At 48.6% G+C, this 25,704-nt stretch overlaps 1 protein-coding gene and 1 long non-coding RNA gene across 5 annotated transcripts; one reads left to right on the forward strand and one right to left on the reverse strand.

Annotated features, from left to right (window-relative positions):
- Positions 1-6: 6 nt before the first annotated feature.
- LOC113616677 (uncharacterized) lies at positions 7-7,269 on the reverse strand. 4 transcript variants are annotated; one of them, XR_003431385.1, is made up of 3 exons: positions 6,633-7,269; positions 5,583-5,647; positions 7-2,092 (listed from the first exon to the last, which is right to left on the reverse strand). It is a non-coding gene; the product is annotated as an uncharacterized LOC113616677 (long non-coding RNA). The 4 variants fall into 4 exon arrangements; XR_003431384.1 differs by having other exon boundaries at positions 7-452; positions 6,637-7,267; XR_003431382.1 differs by having other exon boundaries at positions 6,637-7,267.
- A 7,853-nt stretch (positions 7,270-15,122) lies between these two features.
- On the forward strand, positions 15,123-20,342 carry LOC113616676 (speedy protein E4-like). The gene is made up of 5 exons (XM_027100077.1): positions 15,123-15,992; positions 16,479-16,691; positions 17,303-17,361; positions 17,749-17,834; positions 19,367-20,342. Exons 1-5 carry the CDS (start codon positions 15,842-15,844, stop codon positions 19,707-19,709), a joined length of 852 nt encoding a protein of 283 aa, XP_026955878.1. The 5' UTR covers positions 15,123-15,841; the 3' UTR covers positions 19,710-20,342.
- The last annotated feature ends 5,362 nt before the right edge of the window (positions 20,343-25,704 follow it).

The raw sequence follows: 25,704 nt of genomic DNA on the forward strand, positions 1-25,704 counted from the left end.
GAGGTTAAGGAAAAGACCACGCCAAGCACAGAGGCCGTTTAAGATGGCAACAAACTCCTGACATTGACTGAAAATCAAAGTTCTTTATGTGTAACAATCGAAGAGGCAGGATGGGTCCTGTTAGCAAGGTCCCCTGAGATGCCAGATCACCTGACCCCCAGCTCCAGATGCAGAGACGTCCGGGACCCAGGCTTTGCTGGCCTGGGAAGGCTGAGGGTGCCCACCTGCTGACAGGACACCAGGGGGTGGGGGGTGAGCGGGGCGGGGGGAAGAGCTGGTTGCCGCCCAAGGCAGACGAGCGTCTGTGCAGAACTGCCTCGGCTCAGCCTCGAGAAGCCTGTCTCAGAAATCGACAGCAAGTCTTCCAGAAGCTCTGCCCATATTCCATTCAGGCGTCACTGGTCACACCTGTGGCTGCCCGGATGAAGACTGGGGGCCCACACGTTCACACACTGAAAGTTATTACCAAATGCAAGAGAGTGAGGGATCAGACCATGAACTACTCTCATTTTAAAGCGTAAGTAGAATCACGCACACCTTATTCTCCTTTCCGGTTCTGCATTTGTAATTTCACAAAATGTGTGATTTGAGGGGCTTTTCTAATTGCTTGTAATTTTGCCAGATGAGAAAAAAACAGCACAATAAGAAAACATTATAGTTTTCACTGGTAACGGGCATAAAAATATATGCACTGTTGCTGCTTGAAAACAGCATTCATGTGAATGTTCCAGATGATTTTCTATTTGGTGATGGGTTAAGTGGCTTGCCCACGTTCACTTTTATGTAAAGGGAAGATGAGAAAATTGCACTTTAAACTTAAAAAAATGGATGTCAGGAAACCTGGATAACAAATTAAGAAAGCAATCAGAACTGCAAATACTGAGGGGTTTTGGTCAGTTTCAAAACACAAGGAAACAACCCACGACGTATGTGTCTTAAAAGACCACTTGGTACAGTAAGATTCCACACAGACAGCCTTGTAATCCCACAACTCAGAACTGGTTACACATTTCCCACAAGCCACTTTCTCAGCGTTACGTTCACAGTGTCGGCTCACTCCCCTGCTTGGTGGCAGAGAGGACAGGTCTCCTTTCCTTTCTGAGATTCTTTTCATGAGTGGCTAGAAAGCTTAAGCACTGGAATTCCATTAGAGAAAAGGAGTATTCCTCAGAGGATTGTACGTGACAAAACCCCAAGAGGGCTTTAACAGCTGCGTCCCTGTGTCAGAGATCTCCCATGCATGGCTGGGGCCCAAATGACACACAACAGCGGGGGCCCAGGGGCCGCAGTCCTAGGACGCTGCTCCACAACCAAAAGGGTCCTCTCGCTCCTCAGGGAAAAAGAAAGGTGTTCCCAGACACACACAGCCTCCACAGCCAGGAAGCGAGGATCCCACCTGCCTGGCCTGTCCCAGGAGAGTGGCTGATGCACTGCCCAGAACCAGAAAGGGGAACTGAGACCCAGCAGAAAGGGAACCACGAGACCGACGCATTCCTCCCCCCTCACGCGCCTCCGCCCGCAAAGAAGCTGCACCTCAGTACTGACCAAGGAGGGTGCTCTTCAACTAGGACTCTTACCCACACAAACGTGCTGATTTCTAGAAACTTTTGAAATGCATAGTATTCAACCTCTCAAAGTAAAAAAAAAGTAATGAATTACATAGCAATGCTGGAAAATACAGGAAAAAGACAATAACCTTTGGAAAACAATGTTTACTAACATGACCCCAACTGGAAAAATTTAGAAACATTTAACACGACTCTGAAAGCCAATAAGACAAGGAAAACAAAACAGAACGAAACAGAACAAAACAAGACAGTATTGGGGCAGGAAGACGGGCAATGCACATGACAGGCCCTTCATGTAAAAACAGAAATACACCAGTCTGAAAAGACCACAGACAGAAGGATTCCAACTACGTGACATTCTGGAAAGGGCAAAAATACACAGACAGTAACAAGATCAGCAGCTGTCGGGGGCTCGGGGACACTGGGGGGGGAATGAACAGGTGACCGGCACGGATGTTTCGGGCAGTGAAGTGCTTCTGGGTAGCACTGCAGTGGTGGCTGCAGGTCATCACACTTGTCCAAACCTGGGCAGCAGGACACAGAGAGGGAGCCTTAATATAAACTACAGACTCCACGGGAGAATCAGGGGTCAATGCTGATCCATCACTGAGATGACGCGCCACACAGGCCTGAGAGGTTATCAAGGGAGGGAACCCAGAGGGACGGGCATAGGAAACTGCTGTCTGCTCGATTCTCCTGGAACCCTAAAACTGCTCTAAAAACTGTCTATCCATTAAAAAGAAGAAACAGCTTCTAAGCATGTGAAAATACTCTCAACCTCATTCATGATTCAGAAAAACCCCAAGGGAACGTCCATACTGCTTACCGGGGCCTAGGACCAGCGGGAACACGCCGCGGCCTAGCCCCTTCCTGTCGGGCAGCGCGCTGGAGCCCAGAGTCCCCCTGACCTGACCCACCGCACCCCACCCCGTGTTTCATGCCGTCCACGGTCTCTACACATGACATCTTTAGATCAGATGACTCACTGTCCCGATTACAAGGTTTCAGTTTCTCCACAGGATGAAACCAAAACCAGCACAGAGGGGAGGCTCTTCAGTCAACCTCAGGGTCTGCCTGCATCCACGTCCCGCTGTTCCTGACGGGAGGCCCACGTCCTAAGGAAGGAGGTCCTTACCAGCACCTCAGGAGCCTCATCCAGTCCACCTCACGCTGCTCTGAGAGCCTCGCCAACCTCTGCAGCTACCCAAGTCCTGGTCACTTGAGGCCCGTCACCCTTCCCCAAGTCACTGAGCCACGTGCTCTGACGATGCATTTATAACCAGGCTCTCGGGCTTCCCTAGTGGCGCAGTGGGTAAGAATCCGCCTGCCAATGGTGGGCACACGTGTTCAAACCCTGGTCCGGGAAGATCCCACATGCTGCGGAGCAACTAAGCCCGTGAGCCACAACTACTCAGTCTGCGCTCCACAGCCCGCACGCTACAAGTACTGAGCCCACGGCCCACAACTACTGAAGCCCGCATGCCTAGAAGCCACGGTCTACAATCAGAGAAGCCACCGCAATGAGAAGCCCGCGCACCGCCACAAAGAGTAGCCCCCGCTCACCGCAACTACAGACGAACGCCTGCGCGCAGCAACAGAGACCCAATGCAGCCAGAAGTGAATAAATTAATAAGTAAAGAAACAAAAATTAAAACACATAGATAAGTAAATAGAAGCAGGCTCTGCTGTGTCAGCACTCTGGAGTTCCCGACGTATCGACGGGCAGGATTCCCGTCCTCTCCCGTAATTACGTCTGTGAAGTGCCTTTCCCGAGGAGAACAGAAGCTCCTGGAAGCAGAGAATTGCTCAAGATCACATGCAGAACCTGAAGACATCTGAAGTTTATGTCTAAGATAAAAGACACGACACTAGATGGCGTGAAGGGTCCCCGAGGCCAAGAGCCAGGGAAGCAGGACACGTCGTCTGGGGACCCTTCCACCAGCAGAGCAGAAAGTCTCCGTGGCCAGAACTGGCACTCAATTCGCTTTGAGCTGAGAAGCACCCGTGTAATTACATAGGCTCCCCAAAGGGTAATTCCTCCCACATGTAAGAGAGGAGATGGCTCTTCAGGCAGACAAGGCAAGTACAGTTTTCCCAGCTGGCTGAACTGTGTGTGCTGACGGTCACCATGGAGCTGGGCCCCAGAGCTCTGCTCTCTCCTCAAACCCCCAACCTCACCCTCACCCTCAGCTGAGGAGCTGCTTCCCTGAGAACAGAGAAGCCATTGGAGGGATTCCCCACCTGCAACCCAGCTCTGCCATCCCCTCCCCACTCCAGCACCCCGGGCAGAAGCTCTCTCCTCCCCCACACGCATCTACTGGATCATTCCCACTCTTATTTCTCCCGTCAAAACACAACACAACACAACACAACATCCTCCCCGGACCTCAGCTCCTACTCCAGCTACTGTCCAATTTCTCTTTTCCCCGTCACAGCAAAACGTCCTGAAAAAGTTAGAAACACAACAAACCCAGTTCTCCCACTCCTCTCTCCTAAGCGTCTCCGATCAGGATTTTACCCCACAGATCCATCCAAACGCATCATCAGCGAGGTACGACCTCCCCCCAGTGCTGGGCTCGACGGTTCCATAGAACGGCTACCTCGTTTGTCCAGTCACCCAGGGAACCTCTGAAGTGCTTCCCATATGCAGACAAACTGCTGTGATTAATATTTTAGGAGAAATACTCAGCGTGCACAATACACTTGAGCAGCCGGAGGAAAGAGCAGCACAGAAAAAAAGTTTCCGTAACTACAGAAATGAAAAGATAAGCTATTTTAATGGTAGCAAGTACGGGATGAAGGGGAACGAATAAAAACCATTTACACTACGACATTAACAAGCCTAATACTACAACGTGGTAACAGAGGCTGGAGAAGGACTTTAGAATGATCCCATTTTTCTGGGTAGGGTGACAGGCTAGACGATGCAACGATGAGCTGCCAGGGACAAAAGGAGAGGGCAAGGGGCGGGGGAGCCGTAAATAGTCATTCTTGGATCTACTGGATCTAGCAATTTGAGGCGCCCTTTGGACAAACTCCACAGAGATGCTGGCAAGTGGCTGGACAGAGGCATCTATCTGGTCCAGCTGGGAGAACTGACAGAGCTGGAAGTGAAAAGCACCACAAGGCGAAGTCAGACAGGTTGAAGAGTCATGAACCAAGAGTGAAAAGACAACAAAGAGGGGGAAGAAAGAAATCAGTCAGGAAGAGAGCAAGGAGAGATCTGTCACAGAAACCAACACAGCAGACTCTGCAGATGGGAAGGCGACAGTGGTCTGAGGTGACGACTGGCAAATCTCCACTGGTTTGTATGCTGGATGCCAGGTCACCTCAACCGGATCAGGTTCCGGGGAGGGGCAGAACAAAGACCGCAGGTTGCACGATACAATTCAGGTGGGAAACACGGAATCTTTGCCACAGACATCACTACATGGTGTGTAACGTGACCCTGTTAGATTGTAAGTGACAAAGAGGGAAATTTACTGGAAGGGTGACAAGGCTGTGCTTCCAGATGCTCCTCATTGCATCCCTGGACTGAGCACTGAAAACAATGTACCTATGTGACAATGGTGTTCCACTGAACAGAAAAGTTCTATGCCCTGAGGGCTCCCTGGAAGGCATGCTCTCGGCTTACGGGAAGGACAGGAAGGCACCGATGTCAACACGTTAGGGGCTGTGGCTCAGGAAGGCTAGCGGCCTACAGCGGGATCCTCAAGGAAACCTTTAACGCCCGAGAACAAAAGTGCTTCGGCAGGACAATGTAAGTCAAGCAAGGGATGGCGTTTTGCCACAGATGTCAAGAACACGAGGCTTGTACTGTGTCTATAAGAGGATCGTGGGATCTACACGTGGAACTTGCCAGAAACACTTGGTACTGATCTGCTCCTCTACGCTTTGTCGAACCACATCTTTTCCCTACTCCTACTTTCCCATTTCACAGTTTGAACCATTCGCCTCCCAAGGTGTTATCACAAAAGAACAGCAGCAGGTAAATAAGTAAACAGCAAAACTCACCAGGGGCTGATTCATTTTCTGCTGCTCTTGGAACAGCGTGCAGGACTGTGACAGTGGAGGCGGACCTGCAGAAGGAAAACGCAGGCAGTGAAGCTACGACTGAAGCGGCTCGGGGTTGCACGAGCACCCGCCCCGCGCTCCACAAGAGACACCTGTGGGAGACCCGCCATTTCCTCTTCAGAAGGGCCTGTTAGAATGAGGAGGGAGCAACCACCCTCAGGTCTGTAACTCCCACGTGGCTGGGGTACCTGAGGGGATACTTTTTTCAGCAGTGAGTGTACATTGAGTCCTACGAAAATAATCCTCCGCCATTAAATATGAAATGAAAAAACGCTTATAGTTTAACTCTTCTAAGTCTGTTAACAACTTAGATTAGACATCCACAGCATACCCAGAATAAAGGGACACACTCAGGTGCGTTTCAGTCTTTCAATTATTTGTACAAACTTTACAAACTTAAGTGCGACGCTCAAAAAACAGTTTTATTAAAACTGACTTTAAGTGGACAGAACACCTGCCCTAGGAGTTTAGATTCCTTGTAGCGACTGCACGTGCACACCCGGTGAGGATCTAGGACAAGTCACCTCCCTTCTCAGGCCAAATCTCTTCCTTCCTCAAGCGAGGCAGCAGGACAGAAGCCTTGCAGACTCATCCTGCACCGATTACACTGTGCGAATCCACAGGGAACAACCGAGGGGGGCAGGGGACGCTTAGATTAGACAACCAAGGTGGTGACGCGCCTTGAGAGACACGTGCGAGATGCCGACACGGCGACAAGAGGACGTGGAGGATCGGGGTTGGACGTAAGGGAGGACGAGGCACGTCCCGGCCGAGCCTGCGGCCCCTGCTCCCCCAGAACACCCGGAGCTCACAAGTCCCAGGGGAGCCCCATCCGGAGTAGCCGGCCCTGCCCTCCAGCCCGGCCCCTCCACCTCCGGGAAGCGGTCAAACCCTCCCGATCGCACTACCGCGGGGCCCGCGGCGGGGTAACCCAAGCCCGCTCTGCAACGGCCGCAAGGTCCACAACCGCCTGCAGGCACGCAGACGCACCAACCCCGTCGAGACTCGCTGACCGTCCCCGGGCTCCCGAGGCTCCGGTCCGGGGGCTGCTCCTCCGGCGCGCTCCTCTCTCGGGGTCCCTCCTCTCCGCCTCCCTAGGCCACTGGGCCCGAGGAGCCGGCTCTGGGCCTACGGCACAAACTCCCTTCAGGCCCACGGCTCTCCCGGGAACTCGCTATGCCGCGGACCGCCGCCGGCCGTTCGGCCACTCCGGCCCAGGCCGCGGGCTCCGCGGCTCAAGCTCGGCGGTCCCACTTCCAGCCTCCGCCCGGCCTGCGCGAACCCTCGCCCGCTAACCCCGCTCGCGCTTGTTGCCGGCCGGGCCCGACGGCGTCCAGCCCCGCAAGCCCCGAATGTTCGGCAAGAGGCCAAAACGGCGGAACGACGACCATAGCCGACCTGCGCACGCACAGGAAGCGAAGGCGGCGCGGCGACGGCGCGCGTGCGCCAACCCTCAGAAACCGTGAGGCGCACCTGCGCAGGAGGACGCCGGAAGTCCGCCTGCCAAAGCCCGACCGGAGAGCGAAACAAGTACCAAGACTCTATTTCCCAGAAGTCTCCGCGCCGTCCAGTTAGTGAGCGATGTAAATGTCTTCATCTCATCTGGCAGTGAGGAGCTGCTGTGCTGCGACGGTGGGCCGTCTGGACCAGGGACTCAATTGCCCATTTGTCTTCACTCCTGTTAGGGATCAAGGAAAGCTGCGGCCTCAAGCGGGGGCTGTGTGATGGCCTCCAGGGTCCCTGGTCCTTTCCCTGCCCTGAGACATTTCGAGTTACATCTGAGATTCCCCCACCGCCAGGAGAGGGGAAGGAGTGTATCACGTTCGCTTAACTGAAACGCTACAACTGTAATTCAAATCCTAGGATACAATAAATGCCCAGCCATGATACAAACTAATATTACCCACGAAAAGAAAAGAAAATAGAAATTGTAGCTGTTTGCACAACCAACACTTTAAAAACTGTATGAAATTCAGAAGGTACACACAAACAGAAAACAGACACCTGGGATCTTACCTCTTAACGAAGATACTGTTTATGTTAGGTAAAAATATCATTTCTCAAAAATGGAATCATAAGGGTAATGATTTATCACTATTTTGGGGGTGAGATAATATAACTGTGTTTTTGGCCAACTGTTCCTTAAAAGCTGCTAGGGGAAAAGTTAAAAATAAAATCTCCAGGGACTTCCCTGGCGATACAGTGGTTAAGACTCCTAGGTTCCACTGCAGGGGGTACGCGTTTGATTCCTGGTTGGGGAACTAAGATCCCGCATGCTGCGCAGTGCAGTCCCATTAATTAAGTAATTAACAAAAATAAAAAATAAAATCTCCCGCCAACCGAGAAAATCCTCTACACAAATGTAGACATAAAGAAACCGGTTTTACTGTTGAATAACCATTAAACAAGACTGTGTTGTGCACCACAGGCGGCCCACTAATGTTTGTGCAAATGAAATCAACTTCACCTTTTTTTTTTTTTATAGCTCAGCAGATAAAATCTGTTGCATACATGTTCTCAAGATAAACGGGAACTTGTCTCATGTGAAAAGACTTGACACCACCATAAAAATGGCATACATTCTTTCAGAGTATATCCTAAATTCACCTGGTAATCTCGGTGGCTGTCCATGCTAGTTAATACCCTTTATCCAAAGGAGAAAGACAACTGCTCCTATCTCTAGGATAAGCAGGTACTTACAGCTCAGAGGAAAGTGCCTACCACCTAGCCTAAACTCCCCCGGTGACAGAGATAAAGAAGATAGCTCTCAGGTCCTTAACAAACACATTCCTGGGTTGTAATGCTGGCAAGAGACTGATTTAGCTTTTAAAAAGATTTAGATACTTACGAAAGGGACAGAGGAACTATTTCTATTACAAGCGTCTTGAGGAAATCCTCTAAAAATGGAAATAAGAAGTGATGATTCGTCCAAATGAATAAGCACATAACCCATTGCTGATTTCCCCAGCTGAGCTGCCACATTACATTAATCCTGCACAAAATGCGTGCTTCTCCAAAATTGCTCTTGGAAGTGGCTGCTTAGAGCCAGGAACGGTCTTTTCCGGTTCTTGCTGCTGTTGACTGTGGCCTCTGCCTGAATTCTCACCGGTGAAATGCTGCCTGTGTGTGAATGACAGCGACCACGCCTGCTCTGAGCCTGAGCCTGGCAAACCTCCAGGGCGCATTTCTCGCCTTTTCCATTTTCAGCACGTAAAGACGTCAGCTACACGGAGTACCTTGCTTGGAAGCACCGTGGGTGGGCAGCGCGCCCATCAGCCCGCCACCAGGCCTCCAGTTCTCAGCTCACCCACGTGCACCGACCGGGTCTCAGCATAATACTGGGGTGGCCTGTGAACCCCAGCTGCTGTGCCCACCTCAACACCTCACTCTATCCCTTCAGCCCAGGGACATGCTGGGCTCCCCGGCCCCCTGCCCTGTACTTTGCCCTGGACACTCTCTGGAAGTATTTCTATTACCAGTTGTCTTGAGGAAATGCTCTAAAAAAGGGAATAAGTACGGAGTCATCCCAATGAATGGGATGTCTAGCAGTGAGCTGATGTCCCTCACGACTCACCCCTCTCTCCAAAAGGCGAAAAACCGTCATTTCATACATTTCCCCCTTTTTAAAGCTGTTTTAAGCTAGGAGGGTAAACCTGGACCCTGCGACTGCACCTTGACCAGAAGCAGCAACGGCCACCTTTTAGTTTGGTTTCTTTAGGATCTCTTCATATATATGGATATTTACAATACAAAGCTTTCTGCTTGTGTATCTGCATCTCTATTAACTACAGATATTTCCCCTATTTTGTCAGTTCTCTATTTCTACTGAAGTATAGTTGGTTTGCAAGGTTTCAGGTGTACAGCAAAGTGATTCGGTTACATGTATTTATGTAAGAATATATGTAATCTTTTTCAGCCTCTTTTCCATTATGGGTTATTACAAGGTATTGAACATACTTCCCTGTGCTATACACTAGGTCATCACTGTTTATCTATTTTACATATACAAGTGTGTATCTGTCAATTCCTGTTCTTTATCTTTTTAACTTTTTACTCTCACATTCTCTTATACACACACTTAAAAAAGTATGTTGTGTTCAAATCTTTCACTTCCACTTCATACTTTTCATGTGTTTTGACACTGTACTTGAAGAAGCCTTTCCCATCATGCATTTCCTAAGTACTTATCTGTGTTGTCTCCTGTTTATTTTTGCTCTATTAACATAGCAGTTTTATCACGATAACTGGCACCCATCTTCAGGATTTGTAAAATCCTTTTCCTCTTAAAGTCTCTCAGCCATTTTTTTCAACACTAACACATCTACCACAACCGGGAAACGGAACGTTTAAGAAGAAAGCTCAGGTTTCTAATCTAACAGAAAAGGACAGGTTCTTCTTTGAAGTTCAGCGACACGTCTTAATTTGAAGGCAGGGGAGGGACTTCCCTGGTGTTCCAGTGGGAACGAATCCGCCTTCTAATGCAGGGGACGCGGGTTCGAGGCCCGGGAACCCTGGTCCGGGAGCTAAGATCCCACACGCCACGGGGCAATTAGGATCGTGTGCCGCAACTAAGACACGACGCAGCCTAAGAGAAATAAATATATTTTAAAAAATAAAAATAAAAAAATAAAGGCAGGGGAAGCAGGAAAGCGACCGTCACACGTGAATTCCTTCTTATTCAAAATACAGGTCGTAGCGGTTTGCTTGGGCTGCGTCACCAAGTACGACAAACTGGCGGGCTTAAGCAACACAAATGCACTGTCCGACATTTACGCAGGTTGGAAGTCTGAGATCAACGTGTCAGCAGGGTTGGTCCCCTCTGAGGGCTGTACGGGAGGATGTGCTCCAGGCATCCCGGTGGAGAGGGTGCTTTCCTCACCAGCACATGCACTATTCATGTACCAGGTAGGTGCCTGGGCTGAACTCCGATCCCAGGGCTGCTTATCCACGGCAGCACCGGGCTGCTGGAGCGGTTTTCACGGATGCGTTGGCAGGAGGATTGGAGGCTGACACAGACGTCCGCTCAGCTGTGGACCCATGGCCTGGCCACAGCCCTGCCACAGGATGCCTGGGTGAAAATCGGGTCACGGTTCACCTCCCTCCTTCTTATTTCATTCAACGATGCCTTGAAGCCCCCCTACTGCACCAGCCTGGGTGGCCCATCCCACCCAGAGATTTCCAAATCTGAAGCATGTCAATTGAGAAAGTTAAAATTAGGCCCTAGCTCAGTGCTGTGGAATTAGAATCTGTGAGGCTGGGTCCAGGCATCTGTGTTGTAATATTTTCTCCACGTGACTCTCATGCCGAAAGGATTGTATTGACAAAGCACTTCTGCTTCACTCTACTGATATTTCTGTACTAGAGCTACAGCGTTGTTATATTAAACTGTATCCACAGGAGGAAAAGAGAGGAGGAGAGGTGATAGTTTTGCTTGTCTGCAAACACGCTGTTACTGCACCAAACTAGGGTCCACTCGCCCGCACGCACTAAACCCAATCTACTGACACCAGGTCACGGTGAAGGAAAGTGCCGCGTTTATGGCAGGGCAACAAGCAAGGGGTCCAGGTATCTAGGGCTCAGAAGGCCCCCACTCCCCAATGGCTTTCAGGGAAAGGTGTTTACAGATGGGGTGAGGCTGTTGGTGGGAATGTACACTGGTGCCGCCACTATGGAGAACAGTGTGGAGGTTCCTCAAAACACTAACGCTAGAGCCACCGTACGACCCAGCAATCCCACTCCTGGGCACAGACCCAGAGAAAACCATAATTCAAGAAGACACATGCACCCCAATATGTATAGCAGTACTATTTACAATAGCCAAGACATGGGAGCAACTTAAACGTCCATCGACAGAGGAATGGATAAGGAAGACGTGGTACATACATGCGATGGAATACTACTCAACCATAAAAAAGAATGAGATAATGCCATTTGCAGCAACATGGATGGACCTAGAGATTATCATACTAAGGGAAGGAAGTCAGACAGAGAAAGACAAATACCATATGATATCACTTCTATGTGGAATCTAAAACAATGATACCAATGAACTTCTTTACAAAACAGAAACAGACTCACAGACATAGAAAAAACTTATGGTTACCAAAGGGGAAAGGTGGGGGAGAGGAATAGATCAGGAGGTTGGGACTAACGTACACACACAACTATATATAAAATAGGCAATCAACGAGGACCTCCTGTATAGCACAGGGACCTCTACTCAATATTCTCTATTAACCCAGGGAGTCCCCTGCTGGCGCAGAGGTTACGATTCTGGTCTTTCACGGTCGTGGCCCGGGTTCAATACCTGGTCAGGGAACTGAGATCCTACAAGCCACACAGTGTGACGAAAAAAACACAAAATTTTGTAATAACCTAAATGGGAAAACAATCTGAAAAAGAAAAGATATCTGTGTACATATAACTGAATCACTTTGCTGTACACCGGAAACTAACACAACATTGTAAACCAACTATAGTCCCAAAATAAAATTTAAAAAATGTTTAAAGTGAATTACAAAAGAGTGGGGTGAGGGAGGGGAGGTTGAGGGGTGTGTGGTCAGCTTGTGGACATTCTTCCGATTGGTTGGTGGTGACGTACTTTGAGGTCAACATCATCAACCTTCTGGTTCCAGCTGGTCTGGGGTCTACGTGCTTGTGGGCAGCATGCAGTTCACTTCTTCCACCTGCTGGGGGCTTCAGTCTGCAAAACAGCTCCAAGGACGAGGCTCAGAACAGTGTCTACAGCCCTTGAGGAAGAAGGAAAGGTCCTTGACTTTGTTTAACGGCTACACTAGTATTATTTGGTCGTTTTGGACTCTTTTCCTTTCTTTTTGCACTTTCTCCCTTCTCTGATTAAATTGTCCGTTTCGAACTCAGGGAAGGCTAGGAGGCTAAAATTTTCTAAAGACAAGAAGCAGGCAGAAGACATGGGGAGAATCCGTCCCAGGAAGGCCCCACAAGGTCCTGCTCACTTACAACATCAGAGTCGATCTGGGCTGTTTACGCCGTTTTTGGACAACATACCAACACATCTTAAGATGGGTCCCACCCGACTTTAGCACATTTGGACAAGGTGAGGTGGGGTGGGATTATGCAAATCCAGATCTGAAGACTAGATAAAGCAATCAGGGTATTTCACAGTATACAAGAGAAATTTTCACGGGGACAGAATACCAACCTTCTAAGATTTGAAAGCCTCTTAACCAAGAGGGAGAGTGAACTTCTGTTCTGTTATACGAGGACCCAGTCAGCGGTGATGGTTGAAAGCACGATGAATGCAAATCTGAACTCATTTGCCTCCTAACGATGGAACGTCTACAGCAGAGGGACACAGGTCCTCAAGCAGCAGTGCTTTTCCCAGCAGTGCGGACCCTGAGGAGAGCCGGGCTGTGGCAGCTCTGGAGGACCTCAGACGCTCTTTGCATGGCCTCTGAGACCTAGAACATCTCAGAAAGTCCACGAGTGCAAACCAAAGAGACACTCAGTCCCTGCACCTTGGATGAACTGATCTGACTCTACGTATGCATTGCTTGGGCTAATTAGAAATATGTAAGTGATCCAAAGACAAACTAAAACACTGGGCACATCCTGAACACAGAGATACTTCTCATCAAAGTCCAAACAATAATTCAAAAGCAAGATTCAGAGCCAAAATGTAGAAACAACCCAAGTGTTCGTTGACAGATGAATGGATAAAGAAAATGTAGTGTGTATATTCATACAACAGATATTATTCATCCACAAACAGGAAGGAAAGTTTCTAATTGATAGAAAGAGCATTTAGGTATTTTTCAATGATTGTTTGACATTTCTTTGTATAAACAGTGAAAATGTAACAATTCCACTTGTAAGAGGAAAGGTTAGTGTTTCTTTGTAGAAACAGTTAAGTCTCAGCAGTAGAGGCATAAGCACACACGCGCACACAGAGTAAACAGAAATAACGCCCCGCTACCTCCCCCCAATCTGATCCCCCGATGAGCCCTGCTGAGTCTCCCTCCAAATATATGGAACCTGTTGGCTTCTCTCCATCTTCTCAGACATCGTCTTCCTGCACTACCACGCCAAATTCCTAACGGTATCTGGGTCTCCCGACTTCCACTCTTGCTGAATCTCCACCCCATCCATTTCTACAGCAGCCAACATCAATTGTTTCCCTTTCAGTGCAAACTGGATCACGACACCTCTCATTCATTGCTTTCCCACTGCACTTGGCATACATCTGAACTTCTTCAGACCCAGGGTTTTATTTCCTTCTCACTCACTGTGTACTGTCCACACTGGCTTTGGGGTCTAGGAAGGAAATTTTGACACAGGCTACCACACGGATGACACTTGAAGACATTATGCTAAGTGGATAGGCCAGATACAAATGGACAAATGTTACATGATTCCACTTCGGTGACATCCCCAGAGGGGTCAAATACATGGAGACAGAAAGTGGAAGGGTGGGTGTCAGGGGCTGGGGGGGATGGGGAGTCAGTGTTTACTGGGGACAGAGTTTCAGTTTGACAGCATGAAAACATTCTGGAGATGGACAGTCAGGATGGTTGCACAACAATGAGAATTCTTTACTTTTTCTCTTAAGATTTTTGTTTTACTTATTTTTGGCTGCGTTGGGTCTTCTTTGCTGTGTGCAGGCTTTCTCTAGTTGCAGCGAGCGGAGGCTACTCTTCGCTGCGGTGCACGGGCTTCTCATTGCGGTGGCTTCTCTTTACGGCGGAACACGGGCTCTAGGCGCACGGGCTCAGTAGTTGTGGCTCGCGGGCTGAGGAGTTATGGCTTGCGGGCTCAGTACTGGTGGCGAACGGGCTAAGATGCTCCGCGGCATGTGGGATCTTCCCGGACCAGGGCTCGAACCCGTGTCCTCTGCATCGGCAGGCGGATTCTTGACCACTGTGCCACCAGGGAAACCCAACAATGTGAATTCTTCATGTCACTCAACTGTACCCTTAAAATGGGCAAATTTCATGTGATGCAAATTTTATCACAATAAAAAAAGAGCAAAGGGAGGAGGGAGGGGGGGGGGGGGGGGAGGGAGGGACGGAGGGAGGAAGGAAGGAAGGAAAAGCAAGACTCAGACCCCCAGGCGAGGTGTGGAAGCATGAGTTGGGAAGTTCAGAAGAAGCTTCTAGTGACACTGCACGATCCCGAGTTGGCTATTTTCTTCTCTGCATCTCGGCTACCGTGTACTTCCTCCCCTCATAGAAAAATAACCTGTCTTGAACTGGAGATTTTCCCATTTAGGCTTTTGTACATGTGACATTTTTATTCAGGTAGTGAAATCTCTGGGACAACAGTGATACTACATTCTCAAAATTTTGATAAGTAGACGAGAACTTCTTAATTGGAATCGAGAGGCAGGCTTTGGACAATCCATGGACTTTGTGAAATCCAAAGGTGCCCTTTTTGTGTGTGCGTGTGTGTGTCTGTCTGTAGACACCCGTTGAAGGGTGCGTGAGCACGTGTAGTTCTGTATGATTTTAGCTTCTCAAAATGCCTCTTGGACTCAAAGGTGCCTGAGGGTAGCGGACGTGTGCTCCCCCACTACAGAATTCTGAACACAGTGCCAGTAAACACTGAGCAGAAGAGCTTTGCAGAATTCTATGTTTTAACGTAACTTTTTAATCCAGTGAGTCAATGTACCTGGGATATTTTTTTACATACTTATCTCACTCTTATAAGGCTGAACCGTTGCTGCTTCCCCTAAGTCTCCTTGTCCCTCTCCCCACTCTCCCACCAGCCTGTGGAAAAGGAAAGGGATGGAGGGGGAGAGTCACGCAGGGAGAGGACAGCGCACCTGCTGGGAAGCGGTAAAGCGGGGTCTGGACACCTTGAGGGGGGTTTTGGAGGACGGGCAGAGGTTGGGTCAGTGGCAGGAGATACCATTTACCCCTGATCTCTGGGACAAGTGCACACATAGGTCTGACAGTTACTTGTGATTCCCTTCAAACTGCTTGCCAGGTTGGAATGACGGATGATGACATCAGAGGCTTCCGACCTTCCTGATTGGAAGGACCAGACTCCGTGGTGCTCGGCAACAGTAGTAGACAATAGCATCTCGCCAGAGCTTCTCTCCACTGCCAGTTGCCCCGCAGCTTGGAGAAGGAACGACCACTCGTGTTTAGCCCAAGTCCAGAACAAGAGTTGGGACAAAGCAGAGTCTAGGCTTTGAGGAAGCCAAGAGTTTGGGAGACATCATGGACAATCGTCCACCGAGTTCCCAGGCTGAGGACGAGACCTGCCAGCCCAGCTCCTCAGGGTACCCCCTGGAGGTGACTGTCTATGAAGAAATCCCAGGACCGTCAGGTGAAGGAGCTGGCACGAGAAGGAATTGCAGAGGCTTGACCGGTAAGGAGGAATGGGTACAGAGGTCGGGAAAGAGCCCCTGCGAAAGGTGCCTATGAAAGAAAGGAGACATTCGGAAAGCCAGGGATTGAGGGAGGAGAGCACAGGAGCTGGGGACACGGAACACCTGGGGAGCAAGAAAGAGGGTTAGGAGACGAGATCCAAGGATGAGAGAAGGGAAGAGAGGAAACAAAGGGAGGGTTCTTTTTTTTTTTTTTTTTTTTCCCCTGGTGGGAGAAATTATCTACCATGAGAAAGAGTTTCGAGGACAGGAAGCTGGAAAAATGACACAAGGAGTCAGGGGAGGGATCGGTAGATATGGACAGAGAAAGATGGAAAGATGACTTGGGGCAAGGTCAGTGGTCTGGGAGACTGGAAAGCACGGGGGTGCTTCAGGGGGGAGGCAGAGTCGGGGTGGGGTTGGGTGGTCACCAGTGGCTGAATTCCCAAGACGAGAGCGTCATACTGTAGTCTCTTCTCCTTCGTCAGCCCCCTGGGCCGGTTGCACCTCCCCGCCTCAGCGCCCCGGCGGAAAGAGGAAGAGGTCAGTGGCGTTCAGAGCGGAGGTGGAGGGCGACCCGGCCGCTGAGGCCCAGGACACCTGGGTCGTGGAGTGGCTGATTGGGCTCAAGATGAAGCTGAAGCGACAGCGGGTGTCTTCAGTGCTGCCTGAGCACCACGAGGTCTTCAACAGGATGCTCGGTAAGGACCCGCCCCCTCGCCCAGCACCCTCCAATGCTATACTTGAGTAACAAAGAAACAAATCTTCCCATGACTACACTTTTCCAGTGGAAAACAATTCCCTGCTAGTTGGTGCGCTCTCCGTCCCTGGCGGACTGTCTACGGATAAAGGATACAGAGGACACGTAAATGATGCAGGATGAGGTTACATTTAGAAATGATACAGAGTTAGGTTTGTTGGGTTTCAACTGTACCCCTGAGACTCTAGCTCTTACTGGCCTTTTGAATCTTACTGGTGTGGGGCGGGCGGGGGGGCTGACAGTCCATCTTCGCCTCAGCGAGACTGTCAATTGAGAAACTGGCTGAGAGTAACTCGATGCCCTCTGCAGTGATACGTGAATGCACGATGAAGGGGCATCACTCCCTGTCACTCGGCCCCCCTAGAAGGGGAGTCACCCCCTTTCCTCCCACAGTGAATGGTCTTCAATCCCCTCTTCCCGTCAGCTTCACCCTGGGCCACAACTTGGCATTTCCCCGGGGCGGGGGGGGGGGGGCGCGGTTCTCCCTCTTGGCTCTGCAAGGCTCCCACGACAGCCCTGTTCCCACTGGCAACATCTGCCCTCTTTTCACAGAGGATCCCGTCGTTAAGAAATTCCTTGCCTGGGACAAAAGGCTGGAAGTATCTGACAAGGTAAACCACCCGCTGAGATGGATTCCAGCTCCAGCGCCTGTCCTGGGTGGGCGCACGGGGTGCTTCCTACACCCACGTTTCCACTCCCCTCCCAACCTGATGCCTTGTCAACACTTCCCTCCAGGGGCCTCGAGGTCCCCTCTGGGATCTGAGCCCCAGGTGTGCCCCTTTGGTGGTTGCGGCGTAAGTCCCCTCTCCTCTCAGCTCCTGGGGACTCTGACTTTCTGTCCTCTCCCCTTCCCCAAATAATCAGGCTCCCCCAACACGGGGGGTCTCCTCTCCAAGTGGCACCACCCATCCTCGTCCCCTGCTCCCTTCTCCCTCCCACTCTTTCTCCTCTTCCAGGAGGTGACCTCTCTCCTACGTTCTTTTCCCTCTTTCCATCAGTATCTCCTGTCGATGGTGATAGCTTATTTTAGCCGGGCCGGGCTCTTCTCCTGGCAATTCCAGAGAATCCATTTCTTCATAGCTCTGTGAGTACCTTGCTCCATCCCCGCCATCAATATTCAACACCCTGGGAGGGCGGAGAGAGAGACGTGGGGCACTGACCTTTCATCTATTTTTTTAAACCCCTTTGTACTGTTTACTCTGGTGTGAAAATGACAGGATTACGGTACAGTGGTTTCTTTTTCACACAAAGTTATGTTTTTTATACCATTCGTTCTCAAAACAAACTACCCTAATGTCAATTAAAACACTGAACGAAACAAAGCAAAACACAAAACCTTCCTAAGAGGAGAGGAAGAAAGAACTGACACCATCCTGCCCCCGAGTAAACAGACTTGAGACGTTTCCGGTTCTGATTTTCCAGTCTCGGGTCTTCCCACATCAGCACCAAGTGTGATTATCTTCCGTTTCTGCGTTCCCACGACAAATGCCACAATCGGGGGGCCCTGATCACATAGCGCGGATCTGGTGGAAACTGCTCCCCACTGACGTTTCTTCCAAGTCTCCCAAGCCAGTCGGCTCTATTTGCCTGAATATCCCCCAAAACACAGGTCTGACCGCTTCACACAACTTCATCGGCTCATGCCATGCCAAATCAAGGCCAGAGCTCTGGGCTGGAATTCAACTCTCTCTGCAATCCCCATCACACCGTCCTGACACTTTATTCCTGTGTTCCACCGTTCCTTCCAAATACCCTGCCCTCTAAGCTTCTATTGGGCTTTCTGTCCAGGTATCTTTCCCGCACATTTATCTGAAGAAAATGACCCTATCCTTAAAGTGGGTTCAAACACCAAAACCTTCACGATGCCTGATCTCCCTAACGTCTGCATCCCGGAGGCACTTGAGTTAAAATCGTATTATAATGTGATGCTTTGCATTATAGTCATTTCTTATCTCCCCGCTTCCCCTTCCCCAGTCCCATGAGACTGGACACAATGTGGAAGGCAGGTCTTGTCAAAATGTCAATGCATTCCCAAAACGCTCAGCACAATTCTTTTCATTTTGCAAATGTTCGTTACTGTGAGTCTTCGAGGTAATCAGTATTGCATTTGGCTCTGAGATTAAATGTTCATTCATTCATTCATTCATTGATCTAATGAAACCTTATAACGTACACCCTACATGCCGCGGAATATGAGGTGATGGGAACAGAGATTCACAAAAGGCTGTTGAATTCATGCATCAATATGAACCAAGCCCTAAATGTGTCATTTGGTAGGAGAGGGATGAATGCAGAAACAGATCAGATCAGCTCCTGCCCTCAGGAGCTGTACCTGTACCTACAACATAGGGAGAGAGGTGTGTGCACATAAAACAAGTTGAAGGGAACGGGGTTTGGATTTTGTCCTCATCCTCAAGGTGTGAGAGGCACCCTTCCGAAGGTCCTGCCTGGCAGTGCCTCCTTGACGACTGGGCGGCTCTCGGTGACAGTGACGGTGACGCCGGGCAGGGCTGGGTGGGTCGTGTGAGGATGTTCAGCCTGCCTCTTTCCTGGGAAGCTGATCTCAAGCGGAGGCCCTTCCTGTCCTGATGACAGCGACCTGATGTCTTTCCCCAGCTATGTGGCCAGCGACATGGAAGAGGACAACCAGGCCCCCAAACAGGCCATCTTTTCGTTCCTCTATGGAAAGAACCGCTCCCAGCGTCCCTTGTTCCACAAACTGCGTTCCCAGTTCATCCGTTCCATGGGCTGGAAGACGAGGGTCACTCGGGAAGAGTGCGAGCAGGTGGGTGGGCTGTGGCGGTCTCGGGGAGGGGTGGGGCCGGAGAGGAGCGGGGGATCACGGGGAACTCGGTTTGGGACTTGGGGATGGACGAGAAAGAACCGGAGGCCGGGCAACGGGAGGCAGCGGCATCCTCATTGCCAGGGGCTGTTTTTCTTTCCAGATCCAGGCTTTTGATCCAGAGCTCTGGGTGTGGGGAAGAGATCGCTCCCTCTTGCCCCAGGGGCCCCAGGAGCACGCAGGCCTCAAGTCATCGGCCTGCGCAAAGGTAGGTCTGCGTGCGTGCGCAAAGGTGAGGGCGGAATGACGTGTTGTCTACTGAGGAAATCGGAGGGATCCCACTGCTGGACCCACATCACCTCACACGCTGTGAAGGGGGCCAGCCGGGCACACAGCCACACGCCGACTCAGCGCCCAGCCACGGACTGACAGCCACACACAGACACCAGCACCGCGGGGCCCGTGGGCGCCAGACCTCGGGGAAACCAGTTTGTCCCAGACGCATGGGTCTCACTGAAGTCATTTCACCCAAAGCAACTGGGTCCAAATGACAGCTTTGACGAGATGGTGATTTTCTTCCATATACTGTGTTTCCAGTTTCTCTTTTTCATTCATTTTTGGCCTTACATCCCTCAGGGATATGGGTTCCAGCATTTACCTACAACAAAGTAAATGTCTACACACAGGATATTACATACAACAGCCCACACGTTCAATAAGAGAAGATGAATTAGGACTGGCTTTATTTTCATCCACATTTACTTTCAAATTGCTTGTGGCCAGATGACCTGGGACTCTTTATTTCCCCTGACTCACCACTTCCGGACCAATGATTCCTCTTGCACAATTCACCTTTTCCCCCTCAAGTTTACGGTCAAGGGGGTTTATCACAACGAGTGAAGGTTAAGGAATGCCATCTTCAGCATGGCTTATTACAATTGACACATTAGAGTTCTAGATGTGGGCAGAGGACTGAGCAAGCATTTGGCTTAAATCTTGCAAACTAGCTGTCTTAGTCCATTCGACCTGCCCTACCTACTACAGACTGCGTGGCTCATAAACAACACTCCACAGTCTCTTCTACAAGGCCAATAATCTCATTCATGAGGGCTCTACCCCATGACCTAATAACCTCCCAAAGACCCCACCTCCTAATACCAGCACCTTAGCGGTTAAGATTTTAAGATTTCAACATAAGAATTTTGGGAGACACAAACATTCAGCCCGTAACACTAACCAAGTTTAGGACTGAGTATTATTTAACAATTAGGATCCAGGGACTTCCCTGGTGGCAGAGTGGTTAAGAATCCGCCTGCCAACGCAGGGCACACGGGTTTGAGCCCTGGTCCGGGAAGACCCCACATGCCGCGGAGCAACTAAGCCCGTGCGCCACAACTACTGCACCTGAGCTCTAGAGCCCACGAGCCACAACTACTGAGCCTGCATTCTAGAGCCCGCAAGCCACAACTACTCAGCCTGTGCGCCTAGAGCCCATGCTCCGCAACAAGAGAAGCCAACATCATGAGAAGCAACGGAGAGTACTCCTCGCTCACCACAACTAGAGAGAGCCCACACGCAGCAACCAAGACCCAATGCAGCCAAAAATAAAATAAAGGAAATGAGTAAATAAATGAAAAATTAATAATAAAATAGACATTAGGATGCAGGGTTAGCGTCAGGGTTAGGCATCCGGCATCAGGTCTCCTGGTCCACGATGCTGACTTGTCAGTCATGTCTATAGTGTGGTGCCAAGTTCAGAACTGAAGTGGTGCCAGAGGACCAAGGTGAGTTGAGACTAAAGCAGCATTTCTCCAAATGCCAGCTCCCTGCACACAATCACCTGGGGTCTTCGCTATAAAGCAGATTACTGGGCCTGACCTTAGGTGTATTCAGTAGTTTTTGGAGTCAGGGTCACCAGAGTCCAAGAATCACACTTGAAAACAATGAATGGCTCAGGACTGGGGTTCAGAATGGAGAATTTGAGATAAAACTGCAATCATAAAGGAGTCTCAGTTCTGCTTAGAATCGACTAAGCATGTGAAAACCTTTATAGCTGCACAGTTGCCACTTTGCAATCTGACATCCTCGCTCTTTCTCTTACATCCAGATCACAGAGCCCAGGAGAGATGAGGATGTTCAACACGAGGGCACTCCAGACAGTGATGACAGCTGTGAGGAAGGAAGGGAGAAAGCCTCTTGTGCAGAGAATCGCAAAGAACCCAGCACCTTCTAGAATGAGCTGAGAAGAGTTTTCATATCATACTCCTAGGAGCGGGGCATGCTTCTAGGAGTCTGTGGCAGGACAATAAGAAAACAGGGTTTTCTCAGATGCCATCCTTTTGGAAGTCACCACCCCAATTTTCAGATCATTTCATTCAAATCTCCCCTGAGGTCCCATTGGAGGTCCCATTTTTTATACACTTGTTTGCCCCGGTCTAGAAGCATTTGAAGGTGGAGTGTAGGGGCTCAGAATAGGATAGAAAAAGTTTAAAATATATAATGAGAGCCATAGGGTCGTGACTGATGACTTAACTTTCACAGGCTTATTTTGAAAATGTCACCTATCAAATTATTCTATTTTTATATTTATATATTTATTTTAAATAGTTTTAAATATTTATTTTGAAATAGTCTTCATTTTGAAACACCTTGTTCCTACAAACTTTTCTGATGAGTATTACAGCTGTTGTATATTTACACATATATACAATTTTACTCACATTTTCAAGAGAGATTTTTATTTGTATCTATTACATAATATACACTTTATATATTACATAATATTCCCATTCTACTTACAGCTAGGTGGGTATTTCCTCCCACATCTTGTAAGCATAAATTTTATTTTTTTTGTTCTCATTATTGAATTGTGGGAATTCAGTCGTAATTTTTTAACTTGTCTCAACATGTTTGTACGTTATTTTAGATTATTAAAGAGCACCGTGCAATGCAGCTTTTGGGAAATACAATAAAGATGAAAGTCTTCCCACAGTCATGACGTGTGTGGTCATTACCAGTCGGCTTCGCCTCTTTGCTGTCCAACGAGGTGTTGCTTAATGGTGTTGTGATTATCCAACCACATTTCTTAACTCTGAAAAATAATCCTGAATTATTTTTCATGCAGAGAAAACTACAGAAGATGAGGCACATCTTGCATCATTCAGGACTCCAATACTGAGAGACAAGTGTTGGGTACAAGGAAAGATAGCTTTATTGAGGAAGCCGGCAGTCCAGGGGAGATGGTGGGCTCATGTCCCGAAGAACCAACTCTCCCCTCCTGAGGTTTTGCTTGAGGACTATACAGGGAAAAGAGAAAGGGGCTACATGTTGAAGAGAGGGTTACAGGGTGCGTGATCAGCTCACGGACATGCTTCTGATTGGTTGGTGCTGAGGTCACGGGGACTCAACATCATCAGCCTTCTGGTTCCAACTGGTCTGGGGTCTACGTGCTTGTGGGCAGCATGCAGTTAACTTCTTCCACCTGCTGGGGGTTTCAGTCTCTGCCAAGCAGTTCCAAGGACATGGCTCAGAATATTACCCGATAGCCCTTGAGGAGGAACTAAAGGTCCCTGACTGTGTTGAATGGCTAAAGTATAATTATTTTGTCTTTGCTGTTTTTCTGGCCACGCCACGCAGCTTGCAGGATCTTACTTCTCTCACCAGGGATCAAAAACAGGCCTCTACTAGTGGAAGCGCAGAGTCCTAACCCCTGAAATGCCAGGGAATTCCTGACAGTACACTTAAAAAAAACAAACAGACCAAAAGAAACACAGTTTTAAGGAAGCTTAACTTTCTCAGAAATGCAGAAATTTTGTTGTGCATTTATTTTCTTTTTTTTTAAATACATTTTTCAATTTATTTATTTATTTTTGTCTGCGTTGGGTCTTTGTTGTTGCACGTGGGCTTTCTCTAGTTGGCGTGATCGGGGACGACTCTTTATTGTGGTACATCAGCTTCTCAATACGGTGGCTTCTCTTGTTGCGGAGCATGGGTTCTAGGCACGTGGGTTCCAGTAGTTGTGGCTCGCGGCCTCTAGAGGTTTCTTTATTTTCTATTTTTTGCAAGTATTCATCAAATGTTTATGGCTTGAAGGATGACAAATAATTTCTTTCAACGATCTTCACACTGCTTAAACTATGACAATATTTAGTGTCTCAAATTTTGTATGACCTTACTCTCTCCGTGCTCTAGTTTCTAAAAGCATGTGGGATCTTCCCGGACCAGGGCTCGAACCCGTGTGCCCTGCACTGGCAGGCGGATTCTTAACCACTGCACCGCCAGGGAAGTCCCTGTGCATTTATTTTCAAAACATAATAAGGCCGGATGCATTCAGAACTAGGGGCAGAAAGCTCTTCCAGTGAGACACAGAAGCTCTGCTGTTTACGCAGATTTAGAGAACAACTTTCCAACCACTTATTAAAGAGACCAACACTCCACTAGAAACAGTTATCATTTTACAGAGAGAAAACCAAACTCCAGCTTTGCATCAATATAACATTGGATACTCAGAGAACCAGAAGCTCTTTTCTGAAAACCTCTGGAATAAACATCAAAACTGAGCCGCCTTCAGCTCACACAAATGAAATTCCCTTTCCACCCATCTCTTGCAACTTTCTATATTCACTGAGGTTGTGTCCTTCACTATCCTCTTTCTGGTGCTGGAACAATCAGTCATTTCACTTTAGGACCAAACTATTTTTGTTCCTGTTAATAAACAAAACTACATCTCATTATCTTGCATACAAAGTTGTACCTCTCGGCTGCTGGAACCAAGCAGGACCCTGCAGGGCCCTTCCATGTCCCCTGCCTCTTGTTTGTAAAACAGCTGCAGTCTCCCAGGCCTCCCCTGAGTCACAAAAGGACAGGTTCAAGCAGTTAATGATTAGGACAACAGCACTCACAGAATCTCTGGTTCCTCCCGAAGGACATAAGTAACAGTGTCAGAGACACACTCCTAACTTGTTCAGCAGATACTAAAACCACTCCAAGAGGAGAAAGCTAACTGAATGATCACCAGACTGGAGCTATGACGTAAGCTGCTCCACCTTGAGCAGACCTGAACCAATGGCTTACACAATTCCAGGAACTGGCCTCAAGGAAATGGGAACAAACCAACACTGGAGTTGAAGATTAACTGTGCCTGAAACAATCAACATGACACCGACCACACCACTGCATGACCAATTTCAAGATGATGGTCAGAGCTGACTGTGCTACTCTGCATGTAGCCCCCACCGGCACAGCCCAGAGACTTCCCGTCTTTTCCCTATCAACCCCTTTTCCCTCTAATTGGCAACTGGGAGATGGTTTTGGGGACACTAGTCCGCCATCTTCCCAGGTTGCCAGCTTCCTGAATAAAGCATCTTTCTTCTTCCACCAACCCTTGTCTCTGGAACACTGACTTCTGAGCGATGAGCAGCTGAACCTGAGTTCTGTTCCAGCTGATAACATTACTATTGGTCAAGTCTCATTCATATTATATTAATGATACCTTTGAACCAAAGTTACTTCCATTTCACAAAGAAAACTAGCAGCGAATAATTGACAACTGCCCATCACACATCAGCATTTTAGGCTAGGAGAGCTCACGAACACACATAGCACAACTTTACATAGCCACAAACATCCCTTACACGACTTCTCCAAGTGGTAGAGACACACACATTCATTAACACACCCACAGACATAGCCTCTAGGTAATAAACAAAAATATGCAGCAAGAGCATAGAACTTGAGATTATGCTTAGTAATCAATGTTTCAGGTTTCTGTCTTGCTTAGAAATGACCTCGGTATCCAACGATTATCCAGTAAGTAACACAATTTAATATCAGTTCAAGGCTTTACGTAAACTAAAGATCTTGGAATTTATCGACAAGCTAACACAGTACAAAACACAGTTACTGTTGAAAGAAAGTTTGTCGGAATAATAATTAAATGCGGTTAAACACAAATTTACATTTTTCACAGCCTTAAATACTAAGTAGAAGTAATGTTAGCTTATTTGATGGGCACACCTATATAAATTTAGGAAGAATACTCCCAAGTAGATTTTTTTAAATGTATGCCTAATACCGATAATTAAGATAGGAATAAATATTTATTAAACCAAAAATATTAAACTAGCTTCATTTGTCAAAGATTTACCTAAATTATGTAAACTTGAAGTCTTTC

This window comes from Aethalodelphis obliquidens, unplaced genomic scaffold (assembly GCF_003676395.1).
Source record: "Aethalodelphis obliquidens isolate GAN/ISIS:26980383/991018 unplaced genomic scaffold, ASM367639v1 scaffold327, whole genome shotgun sequence".
NCBI lineage: Eukaryota > Metazoa > Chordata > Mammalia > Artiodactyla > Delphinidae > Aethalodelphis > Aethalodelphis obliquidens.